The sequence below is a fragment of the Electrophorus electricus genome, chromosome 2 (assembly GCF_041902795.1).
Source record: "Electrophorus electricus isolate QZ-2024a chromosome 2, ASM4190279v1, whole genome shotgun sequence".
NCBI lineage: Eukaryota > Metazoa > Chordata > Actinopteri > Gymnotiformes > Gymnotidae > Electrophorus > Electrophorus electricus.
The window spans coordinates 23,859,676-23,871,909 of NC_137498.1; the positions used below are offsets into that span (position 1 = coordinate 23,859,676).

The 12,234-nt window shown below is 37.5% G+C and overlaps 1 protein-coding gene across 2 annotated transcripts; it reads right to left on the reverse strand.

Annotated features, from left to right (window-relative positions):
• Positions 1–219: 219 nt before the first annotated feature.
• slc30a2 (solute carrier family 30 member 2) lies at positions 220–12,133 on the reverse strand. Of its 2 annotated transcripts, XM_027000422.3 has the most exons (9): positions 11,929–12,133; positions 11,640–11,748; positions 7,288–7,496; positions 4,982–5,128; positions 4,606–4,759; positions 4,241–4,460; positions 4,051–4,156; positions 3,783–3,917; positions 220–3,471 (listed from the first exon to the last, which is right to left on the reverse strand). In XM_027000422.3, the coding sequence occupies exons 2-9, from the start codon at positions 11,717–11,719 to the stop codon at positions 3,326–3,328; spliced, it is 1,197 nt and encodes a 398-aa protein (XP_026856223.1). In that variant the 5' UTR covers positions 11,720–11,748; positions 11,929–12,133; the 3' UTR covers positions 220–3,325. The 2 variants fall into 2 exon arrangements, with proteins under 2 accessions (XP_026856223.1, XP_081552431.1); XM_081696305.1 differs by having other exon boundaries at positions 11,640–12,132.
• Positions 12,134–12,234: the final 101 nt, after the last annotated feature.

A 12,234-nucleotide genomic window follows, 5' to 3' on the forward strand; every position in this document is an offset into this window, starting at 1 on the left:
AAAAGAAGCTAAAATAGCTGGTTACTGAGCCTTCCTGTTTTTAGGCACACCACATCAAATACTTCACTTGTATTTTAATGTGGTTTTAGTAGTAGTTGTGTGGTGGTTGGAAATTGGCTTATTAGCTAACTCGGGTGAAAAGCATCTCTTAGTTTGAGAAAAATGTCATTTTAGAATGGTCCCTGAAAAACAAAACCATAATAAAAACATTTTCATGAATTATATTGACCAGTTTACGGTTGTTTTATTGCAGGCTACAAAAACTCACTATAACAAATGTCTAGTAGACCAGTGATTATATGTTGGTACATATTGTACAACAAAACATTTACACAGTGGATTAAATACACAATTTTGCTTATATAGTAAGCAAATTTATATATACCTTCACAAAGTCTTGGCACACACAATAATTACATAGAAAATTTACAATTTCCACAGTACAACACTGACTTCTGTCATTGCACAAAAATACAGAACACATCTGAAGCATGACTGATGATTATATATTCTCTGGAACTGCTGCCAAAATTAAAGCCTCCATTACTGAGTTAATTGCCATTTTTCTCTAAATTCAGTTTAGCAGAATTAGTTTAATTTACACTTCTGAATCTACATTAGCAACATAAGGACATTCCAGCTGTCATTCCAGAAGTCATGCCCTAAGCAAAATTACTCTTGTTGAATTAAGATGGTAAGGGCTTTTTTCCCCGTCCCTCTTATCTGTTTTGGTGGTAGTGCACATTAATTGCAATAGGTTTCCTGGCCTACTTTGGTTTCATTTGAAAGTTTTCAACAGAAAATGTTACTATCTTGATATCAGATAGAGCTAACCCTAACACTGGGATTACATAGGATTACTGAAACATATGAAATCCAATAAACAGATCTAGGAGTACATGTCTAAACACTAATCTAAGACCAATTCCTCAAACCCAAATTTACTCTTAATCGGTGTTAGACACAATGCAAACCGGTCTCAGAACAGCATAAAAGGACATTGCATACCGAAGCCTATCATTCCAAGATTATGAGGAAAGAAGGGAAGTATACTTTCCTAAACCTTTCTGTCATCCTCTGTGTACAATAACAGACTTTCTGTTCAGCACTGTTAAACCCAGATCCTCATGTACTACAACCCATATATATTATCAAAAATATACTAATTTATGTTGGTCCATCTTTCATTTTATTGTTTATTCATCATGGCTTCATAGGTTCAAATATTTACATTTAAAATATACGCATTTTATCAAAAGTGACAAAATATAGACTTTAATGAAAGTATTTTAACAGACAGTGAGGTCCTTACTTTGATAAAGATTCTTGTGGTTGGCAGTCTTTTTTGGCATGAAAGAAAACAGCTCACAAAGCACCCATGCAAGTGTGTCTAGCCTCATTAAAGAAAAGGACACGTATACTTGCCGTTATACAGTGCAGACCACGACAACATTTCATCAAAACACTTTAAAGCAGGCCTTAAAACACAACAGCTACATGGCAAGTCAGAGAAGATGTGATGGTGGGAGTTTTCTCTTTATGTAAAGCTGAATCCTGTGAATTATGGTAATATATATGCAGAATATGCTGCACAAATATACAATAATAAGCTCAGTAAAAAGAAATGTTTTTACTTAAACTGGCTGCATTTTTTCAAGAAACATGGTTATAGGATCATGTCGTGAAACTTGACATCAAACCTACCTTGCACCTACACTCATTGGCCACTTTATTGGGTCTACTATCTTACAGGTGCATTTAGAAGTATTTAACTGTATCCAAGCTCACTACGCACAAATTGTAAGTCACTCTACCACTGTTTTATTTCCAGCCACAGGACTACTGCTTTAACAGATATTATTTGCATGGCACATCATTCTCAACACAGCAGTGAGAGTAATAATAGTTTTTGCAATGGTATGAGGGTACTAGACACAGCAGTGTAACTGGACCTTTCACACATATACAGCATTCCTGTATACAGAAACTGATTGTTGATGCATAGATGGTGGACATTAACTGTGCATTGCAACAAATGGCCTATAGCCTCTAAAAGAACACCTAAAAGGTGTTTTTAATAAATGTGCATTCTGATGAAAGTTGGTTGTGAAGTAATATGTTGCGATATTTATTAATAGATCCTAGCTGTTTTGTGGTTATTTCAGATATGTCAGTTACCATGACCTTACCAGTATACTTTGAACAAAAATGCTAATGTTGCTAATAGGGTTCAGTGGTTAAAAGTTATTTATTGACAGCTACTAAGAAATGTTTCAGTTCTTGGACCTGTACAAAGGATATCACTTGCATACGTTTATTGATGCTACTGGGTTCTGTCTGTTCTTAGCAACACTGGCATTTTTGGTGCCCATTGGAATGTTACAGCTATTGGAAGCTGTGGCAGTGTGGAGGCAAGGAGAGCCAAGACAGAAATCCTGTACATTATGTGCAAGTGTATTAGCCCCCATGTGTCAGCATTAGCATTCATTTGTCTCTTCCTCATAAATTGATTGTGCAGAAAAAAACAGGTTGCTAGTGCTGTAGGGCTGGCATATGAGAGAAGCATCAGAAACAGCCAAGAGCACAATAGTGCTAAGCAAGCACATTTTGTGACTTTGATAACAGATATGAGAAACACTTTTCTAAGACTTAGCTCCTTGCAATACCCTCTAACTTTCATTCCATTGGTCATCTTGGCTCAGATAACAATTCTCACAACAAACAAAAAAACAAAAGATTGAGGAATGTTTGTTTCCTCAGCTTTTATAATAACAGTGAGAATGGAGGGTACTAACATCAACTAGTTTCTTTTTTAAGTGGCAATGTACCACATCACAAGAGGTCAATATCGAGATCTCTGACAAATTCTGCGTTGACATGAGCATCAGCTTTCTTCAAGCTTTAGATTGATGGACTTTCTCATTGACTGTAGGAGCAGACCCAGCACAGGGAGAGGTCAGTTAAGCCATAAGACCCAACCCTAATTGTTTTCAGTGTAGTCACATCGATACCCATCTTTTACCCTCTGAGCCCACAGGCAGGCAGTGGAGCAAAAGTCAGAACTGAATCACAATACTAGTAAAGCCTTAAGCAAGTTACATTTCATTCAGTGTCTGTTTAGCATTGTGTGAAGAAAACAACTTCTAATGCAATGTGGCCTCTCACAAATTTTAAATGGTGCTTGACAAAAGTGTGCATGACTAATGCATGTGTACAATTTTTCCATATTTGGCTGAACTCCCAGAAAAGGATTTAGAAATATGCACATATATTTTGTACAGGCTGCCTCCTAAACAGCCTTTCTCACTGGGTTTGCATGCTAACATTAGTCCATAGGGTCCTGGCACAGGGTACAGTAGGCCATATCTTCACAGTAGGGCTCTACCTGGATGGTGGTGCTGTAGAAGCCAAACTTGGTCTGCAGGAGCTCTGTGGCTTCCTTTAGGACACTCTGAGGATCTGCATTTTCCTCTGAAATGGACACAAAAAATCTATGTTTACTGTAGATAATGGGCTTACAGTTTCTGCCCATTCTCAGATCTCTACTTAATTTTTTCCCCAAAGGACACAAAAAGTACAAATAAAGTAGCTTAATTCAAAGATTCTATAAATACTAAGTGATGTTATTGACGTGATAAATATAGTAGCATCTGTCAGTCACTTTATTAGCATTACCTGTATCTTTAATTTAGATATTACAGCAATTTTAAGGTCTGCCATATACAGTAATTAAAGTACAGGCAGTAAAACAAATCTGTTGAAGTTAACCGGAGGTGTCTCACCAATCGCCACATGGACAGAAAGCAGGGTCTGGCTAATGGTTAGGCCCCATAAATGCAGATTATGCATGGCCTTGACAGCTTTCAGGGACAGCAGCACCTCCTTCACTGAGTTAAATTCAATTCCTTTGGGTGCCCCTGAAGACAAATCACATGATGGCATGTGAATTAACTGAATAAAACATGCTAAATAAAAAATAGGTGAACTGGATCCAAAGCCTGATGGCAGATACTATACAGTTTCATTCCACTTCTCCACTTCTCCACCTACCTTCCATGAGGATACGGAATACATCACCCAGGATGGTGACTGTGGTCCCGAGTACAAACACAGAGAAGAGGAATGTGCAGATTGGGTCAGCCACTTTGTATTCAGGCTGAAAGAACAGAAGACAAAAAGAGGCTATGCAGTCAGTAAATTGTGGAACAATATTATGGTTATTATATATTTCTAAAATTACCCGAAAATAGATTATGATGGCTGCCACCATCACTCCAAAGCTCTGTAAGAGGTCACCCAAGACATGGATAAATGCTGCCCTGACACTGGTGTTTCCATGGCTACCCAGGAGGCTGTGGGAGTGGCCATGGCCTATGGGGCTTATTCCATTTTCATCGATCTTGTGATAGCCCGAGCCATGACCATGGAAGGTACTGGAGTGGTGTAGGATGTATGCCATTCTACAAAACAACAATGCAATCAGAACCACCATTCTCAGTCCCAAATTCTGTCAGCATTCCCTCTAGGTAAACTCTTCACAGTTACCTGCCAGCCTTCAAACTCTCCTTCAGATAGAGTCATACAGAGAGAGTTTATTCCACTCACATGATGTTGACCACAACAGCACAACCCGAGGTGAGGAGCATAACATGGCCCTCAATCTCATAATCATTCTTTACGATCCTCTCAATAGCAAGGTACACCAGTATCCCAGTAACTATCCAGATGGACATTACGGATATCAATGCTCCCAAAATCTCTGTGAACACAACACAAGAACACTGTCTCACCTATGTGCTCACAGCACAAGTATTTCAGATGATCTTTACAAACTGAATGCAGTTATGTAGATAGACACCATTGGAACTTCTGAGACTTGGTTGACATTCTCTGACTTGGCTGACTGATTGTAGAAGCAGACCTCAGTGTCACCAAAGCATCACTTTACTGTTACTAATGTCACACTCTTAGAGACATTCACCTGATCTGTGCCACCCGAAGTTCATGATCTTTGTGGGAGGTCGGGAGGAGATCCACAGGGAGAACACGCTGACCATCATGCTGCCAAAGTCAGTGAGCAGATGAGCCGCATCTGTCATGATGGCCAAGCTGTGGGCAAGGTAGCCACCTGTAGGAATTGGGATATACAGACAGACAAACCTTAGACTACTGACACAGTCAAACCATAGACTACTCTCTCTCTCTCTCTCTCTCTCTCTCTCTCTCTTTTTCTCTCTCTCTCTCTCTCTCTCTCTCTCTATATATATATATATATATATATGTGTGTGTGTGTGTGTGTGTGTGTGTGTGTGTGTGTGTGTGTGTGTGTGTGTGTGTCTGTCTGTCTATCTATCTAGCTATATATATTGTCTGCTATATGTTATAGGTGATATGTATTACATATGTTTTTAAACTGGGGCATTGCCATTAGTGTAATCTAAGACTATACTTGACTATAAATTTGATCACATTTAAAAATCAAAAATCAAAGTTTAACGATGATAAGATTATATGTTGCTATTCTTGGACTGCTGACTCAAAAATAGTACTTTTAGTACTGAATAGTACTGAACTACATGGTAGATCTTTTATTCTCTCAATTTAATAAATGACTGGTTGGCTGGCTGTGAGCCTGGAGTCAATACAATGTAAAATTGAAATTTGTTTTGTATTATGCCAAGACCCCATTTTTCTTGATCAAAGCAGACATTTTCCACTAAAATGCACAAGTCATATCCACATTAGTTGGTAAAGGCCAGTGAAAATAATGAGCTGCCAAAGCAGATCAATTTGAAGAAAACCTTTATCTTCTGGTTAATTGGTTAACCTTTAACTTCTGGTTAACTGGTTAACCTTTAACTTCTGGTTAACTGGTTAACCTTTGACTTCTGGTTGCTGTTTTGAACTTCAGATTGTACCCCCACCACCCTTGTAGATCCTCTGTTCCTCCAAGTCACCTCTAGTCAGATATTGAACATATTATATTGCCTGTGTGGGCTGTATCTGAGTGGGTACACTATTTCATGCAGCACTACAGTACACTGGCTATTCTTATTTTCATGACCTTGGAGAGTGCATTTTGCATTGCAAAAGGATTGGAGGGCCAGATTGGCTGGAGTAATGAATATGGACTTCCAGGTTAATGAGGTAGATTAGACATATTCATATATTTTATGTATGTTGGTATTTCTTGTGAAAGCAAAGTGATTGTTATAAGGACCTTAAAGCAACATCTTAAAGAAATTAGATATTTACATAATTAAATAATTTACTATGGCTACCACAGTCATGGAATAATATTTTATATCATGATTATAATAGCATATGGACATTGTTATAATTAATAACATTTATAGAGAGGACATCCTTCAGGTGATGTGTATAAGGAGGTATAATTTCACAGCATTTTCAGAGTTTAACAAAAGAACATGACACAGATATGTGCTTTTTTTGATACACCACTCTGCATTGCACAAATGTTTAAAAGATGTGTGGTGGGTAATAAAATTTGCAGAAACATTCATTAATAATCGCAGCGTCCTCTTTTGCAGCAACCTATGAAACCAAGAATCCCATTGAATCCCATTCATCCAACTGTGGTGTGCTTACCACACATCAGTGCAGCTCCCCTTTTTTTGGTAAGGCACTCACGTCTTTGTGTAATGTAGAAGCAGTTTCATAGCTTGCTGCAACTGTGTGTGGAAGACAATACTATATGTCTATGTGACCAGACAATGAACCATATCTTTACTTCCTGCCACACTGGAGTCAAGCACTCGACCATGCCAAATGCAGGCCTGCTGCTAATGCAGTAACACTTGCATCTGGCTTAAAGGAACAATCTCTTATAGGAAGGAACTGACTACATCTTTGCTTTATTCTATTACCATTGCAACTCTTTTCCACTTACTCAGCAGACATTCTTAGACCTGACAGGCATCAGCAGATGTGCAGATGACAGCAGCGTTGCAATTGATTGACCTGCCATCCACTCTTAAGTGCATGGCTCCTTCCCCAATAGGGAAATCAGCATCCTTATTTAGTGTTGATGGCATTCCTTAGCATTTACACATGTGAAATAGTCATTTCTCAACTTACTTCATGCATCTCATGCAAGGTCTAGCCACCACACGGCACTTTAACAAAAAAGAGCATCAGTAAAAATTGGAATCTAACGTGGAAGATGTTGTTACCAGCATAAATCTGCATGAACATGTAAGAAAACATGTTGGAAGCATTCATTTGTGATTTTCAACAACCCTTCCCTCTGAATGTTTTGGCTCTTACCAATGACTTCTCCAATCATGAAGACCAGGCAGACTATGGAAGCAACATACAGCTTTTTCTTAGCCACTAGCTTCTCGCGGTTCTCCTCACATACTGCTTTGCTTCCGTGGCAATGGGCTCCAACAGGCCTCTTCAACTCAATGGCCCCAGTGGAGTCCCCATTCTCAAAAGGCAGATTGGGGTAGCTTTCTTTGGAACCAGGAAATTCACTGCAGAAGATGAGACATGGATCATTTAGATTAGAAGGCTGATTAATTTTTTAAAAGAATTTGCTACATAAAAATGATCCCCAACCTCACAAGCCTATAAAACATCTGATGTAAATCAGGCAGAGATTATAAAATAAAACTAAAAGCTTGGATACCAATGTCAGTTCAGTTACTCTTATCTAAAGTGCAATGCATCTTTCCATTCAGATGAGTTTATCACACTGAAACCCAAAAATCATGCCACTATAGCTTCCATGAGAACACAACAGCCAGACCATTCTCATGTTCAGAGGGGGCACGTATCACAGTGAGAGTCAATCAGCTGGGGCTATAGCTGTTGATTGTGTTGTATGGGCCCTCTCTCTGCTGTGTGCGTGTTAATGGTACAGTGGCTATGATGAGGCTAATGGCGTGGAAAAGCCCAATCACGGCTCAGTGGAGATAACTGACTCTCCAACCCCCTAGCTAGCAACATACACACACACACACACACACACACACACACACACACACACACATCAGACCATCCATCTTGCCCTCATGGTCTGAAAGGAAGCAGCCATGTGGAACATGCAGTGTCTGTTTAATCATCGTACTGGGCAAGAAGCAAGCGATCTGCCAGGTCCCCTCCCACTCACATACACCCACGTCCATACATCCGAATGCACCCTTCCTGCCTGTGCCTTTAATCTTGTGACAATACATGTGTATTCGGTGTATTAGTCAACTGCAAGGGTGATTTCCATTCCTCAGCTCAATGCAAACCTCATCTTTATTATAAAAGCCTTATTGGGAGAGCTCTGGGAAGAATACAGTGTGCTTTAACCCCATAACAAAAAATACTGCTAAAATTAAAAGACAAATGAAAAAACATATCATGAAAAAAAGCTGCTAGAATGTGTAAATTTAGATCAACAGTCTCACAGAAGAAAAAACTGTAAGGTCTATTCTTCAGATCAGGATATTGCAGAATTCCATAATGCAGAATTCCATAGGCTATTATTTCACAGCCTGTCTGAGCATTTTCACATTTTGCCCATGTCTGCCACAACACTACTTCTGCAGACATTGCACAGAAAGATTGAACTGCTGTGGGTCTAAGCCATTTTGGAACTTTTAATATAAATATTACAAAATAAAATATGGTCATGGGTCACTTGGGGGGGGGGGGGTCAGAAAGCTGTGTTTATCTTTTAAAAAGACCAAACAAATACAAATGTTTTATTTAAAAATGACTTTTTCCATTGAAATCCCACATATTTTATTACACTTATCTTTTAGTGTGAAGACTCAAAGTGAAACTATAATGACACTTGAGAGAGTTCCATAAAAACATCAACTGCAAAAACATCAAGACACAATAAACTAAGCTTTAAGGTGAAACTGATTATTTTAGTTAGTGAGGCAGTCTTTCAGCTGCAATCCCAAACTGCATATGTTCACATTTTTAACACATCATCTTTTGCATGTTTTAAAAAAAACCGAGTCATCAATTTATGGGCTTTTGCTTACATTCAGCTGCTCACCATTAAATCGCTGATCATCCTTATAGAACACACTCTTAAATATAAATACAAGATAATATGCATCTTCCACGGTAAAAGTGGTTTACAACCATTTGTATCTTTGTGAGATAACCAATAAAGCACATTTACATCTGTGAAGCCATCCCCTTGAAACCTTTCAGTGGCAGGGTGTGACCCCAGCACAATCCCTGCCATTACATAGGCACTAAATATATCATTAGTAGCCAGTTTTGTTTTGATGATAAACTTGTAGTTATTGGTTGTTTGTTTTAAAAGACATTATGAATAAAAACGTCATTAAAAATACCCTTTACTGACTCAATCGTTCATTGTTTTTACAATGTTAAGAAGCATGGAAATGCTGTAAAGTTTATATTTAGTTAAGCAGTCTACATTCATTAACAAATGTTTTTGAAAGCCCCAAGAAATTAAACATACATGTATTAATATCCACCGTGTCATCGCACATTAGAATAAGGTGTCCTAAACTTATAACAATAACAACAATTTATATAAAAGCTTCCACTTTTGGGGTTGGGCTAGACTGTCACTTCTAAAATTCGGCCATGTTGGAACAGCAAATATAAGAGGTAATTATGATTTCCATAAATGCAGTTTCCGCAACTGCGGTTGTATTGCGCCGAAAATTAGTCTTCAGTGTCAGTCAGAAAGTAAATATCGAATAGTACCACTAGGTTCGGGTATTCTAATACATGAGAGGAACGTCTCCTTGTAGCCTCGAATTTCAGGCTATATAATATCCTCGTTTGTAAGAACACACACTAGTGAGTGCTGTGCAGCGGGATTAAATCGAGAACAGCGTTTGGAGAACTCTACAACGCCAGATCAAATCGAAAGGGTTTTGCATAACATCTGAAGGGTGTTACGTTCGGGCTATAGGTTACAGCCTCTTTTGAGGAATGCGTGTTAAATATGTATTTACAGTTCTGTAAGTTACATGAATCAAGATAGAAAAAATTACTGTGATGAAGTGCCTATTTCATCCTTTTGACTAATTTCAGTAAGCAGATCTGCTACATTAATGATTTATTAACTCCCACAGAGGGACTGGGCTTGTCTTTAACAACAATGCATTTTTATAAAGTTTTAAATCGCTTTAACACGGTTGTTTCTTTTCACAGTTTCTCAATACGATATGATCAAGTATTTCTTTCTTCTCTGTGCAATTGTATTCTTATTCATAGTTCTTAAGAAAAAAATATAAGAATTCACTGTGGAGAGTTCGTCTTCATGGGGCATTAGAGGAGCTTTCTTACCATGTTTCTTCCTGAGTTTCATGTCAACTCATAACAGCCAATAATGCCTATAAAAAGTCTAAAATGTGATACAACACCGAAATGTCCAGAATTACGAATTTTTTAACGCTATGTGCACTTCGTACTATGATAGAATACTAAATTATTTTATTTTGATTGTTATTTCGAATTTAGGAATTTATGTTTTTGCCAGTGTTTCTTGGAGATATTGTTTCGCTTGAATAACAATTGCCTCGGGGAACTCATCAAAGTTTACCGAACCAATCTGTCAAAAACTGTCCAAAATTAAGTGAGTCGTAGAAATGAATTTTCTCACATTTGCTCATTCGTTTACTGAACCAGATAGACGCTTAATGATAGTTGTATTTATAATTAGACGTCTGAAAATTTTTGATTTATTATGTCATCAGGATCAGCTGTTCAATGACATATAAGTTTTGTTCATCAATTGATCTGTTGTGATGATAATGTGTGTATGGTTAATCTAAGACCTCAGATTACTGTCCGTGCTCCTGAAAATTGATTTACACATTGCAGTAATTCTAAGTGCATATCTAAGTTTTAAATCGTGCACTTATAAGGCAACAGTCCATGATTCATACTATGCAAGTAAATCTGGATATCTTTAACTCTTGCTCTTCCAACGATTTATTTAGTCTATTTATTTAGCAGGGCTATAAAAATTAAACATAGACCTATGTTTTGTGTTTATTTTATAGATTAGACTACAGGACATCTCATGGAATAAAGCCTATTGATTATTGTTTCTTTGTTTGTTTGTTTGTTTTGGGTGATATTTATATGCAAGCATTTAACATGTGTGAGAGTGTCAGGCTGCAACCTGGAGTAAAGTTTTCTGATCACATAATAAGCGTCAGTGGGTCTCAGGCTTGTGCTAAATTCCCCGAGGTCATTCGTCAAGCAGAGTCCAAAATCAAGTGAAGCATGGAAACTATATATATATATATATATATATATATATATATATATATATATATATATATATATATATATATATATATATATATATATATATATATATATATATATATATATATATAAAATGTGATAAACAATGGCTTAATTAATAGACTGGTTGAATATGCGTCACGTAAATAATAATAATAATAATAATAATAATAATAATAATAATAATAATAATAATAATGACAAACTATACCTTTATACCAAAATATAAATAAATTGCATAAGTTAAGATATTTATTACAGTTTAGTGTCCAAAATTTGACAAAGGCAACTCCACGTCTGGACCCATTGGAATGTGCTTATACACCAGTTCAAAAGTATACTGTTCACGCAGAAGAAAAGTCCATATTTACCTTCTTAGTTTTAGGGAATACATTTTGGTATTTTTTTCGTTAATAAGATGAGATTTCTCCGAATTCGCTGGCGGATCCATGGTCTTGACCAGCTTCAGGTGCCTTGCTGCTATAGTGGAACGAGTAAAAAGACGTACCGTAATTAAAAATCACCACGTTTTATATTACGAAATAAAGAATCGCCAATCCATTTTCATAAGTGAAACGAAATAAATGTTATCAACTCCCTCGAAACCGATTGTCGGGAATAAAAAGTGGGAAAACGCAGTTGGCATGCAGTCATTCCTACGCTGCTCGTGAAACCAATGAATGCGCTCCTGGTTTAGTTGGGTTTGCTGCAAAATCCTCCGCTGCCGTAGGAAGGGACGCACGTGTCGACGCAAAATAATAAACCCTGATGCCGTTTTTGAATAGCACCACTGCTATCTGAACGTAGCCGGAGTGAAATGTCGCCTACACGGAGCCACTGCATATTCATTGGCAGCCTGAACGACTGTCTACACAGTGTGGTTTGAGCTTTGTTTCAGAAAATGTTATTTTCAGAATGGAGTTTAACTAGACTAATGTATTCTACGCCTACACATTTGCAGAATGT

Bases quoted from the DNA above. Each gene is read 5' to 3' on its own strand.
- slc30a2 (XM_027000422.3), bottom strand. From the start codon at position 11,719: ATGGATCCGCCAGCGAATTCGGAGAAATCTCATCTTATTAACGAAAAA. The intron at 4,157-4,240 runs GTAATTTTAGAA...CTGTTCTTTCAG, and splicing joins CCATCATAATCTATTTTCGG to CCTGAATACAAAGTGGCTGA. The intron at 3,472-3,782 runs GTGAGACACCTC...TGTCCATTTCAG, and splicing joins TTCTGTCCATGTGGCGATTG to AGGAAAATGCAGATCCTCAG.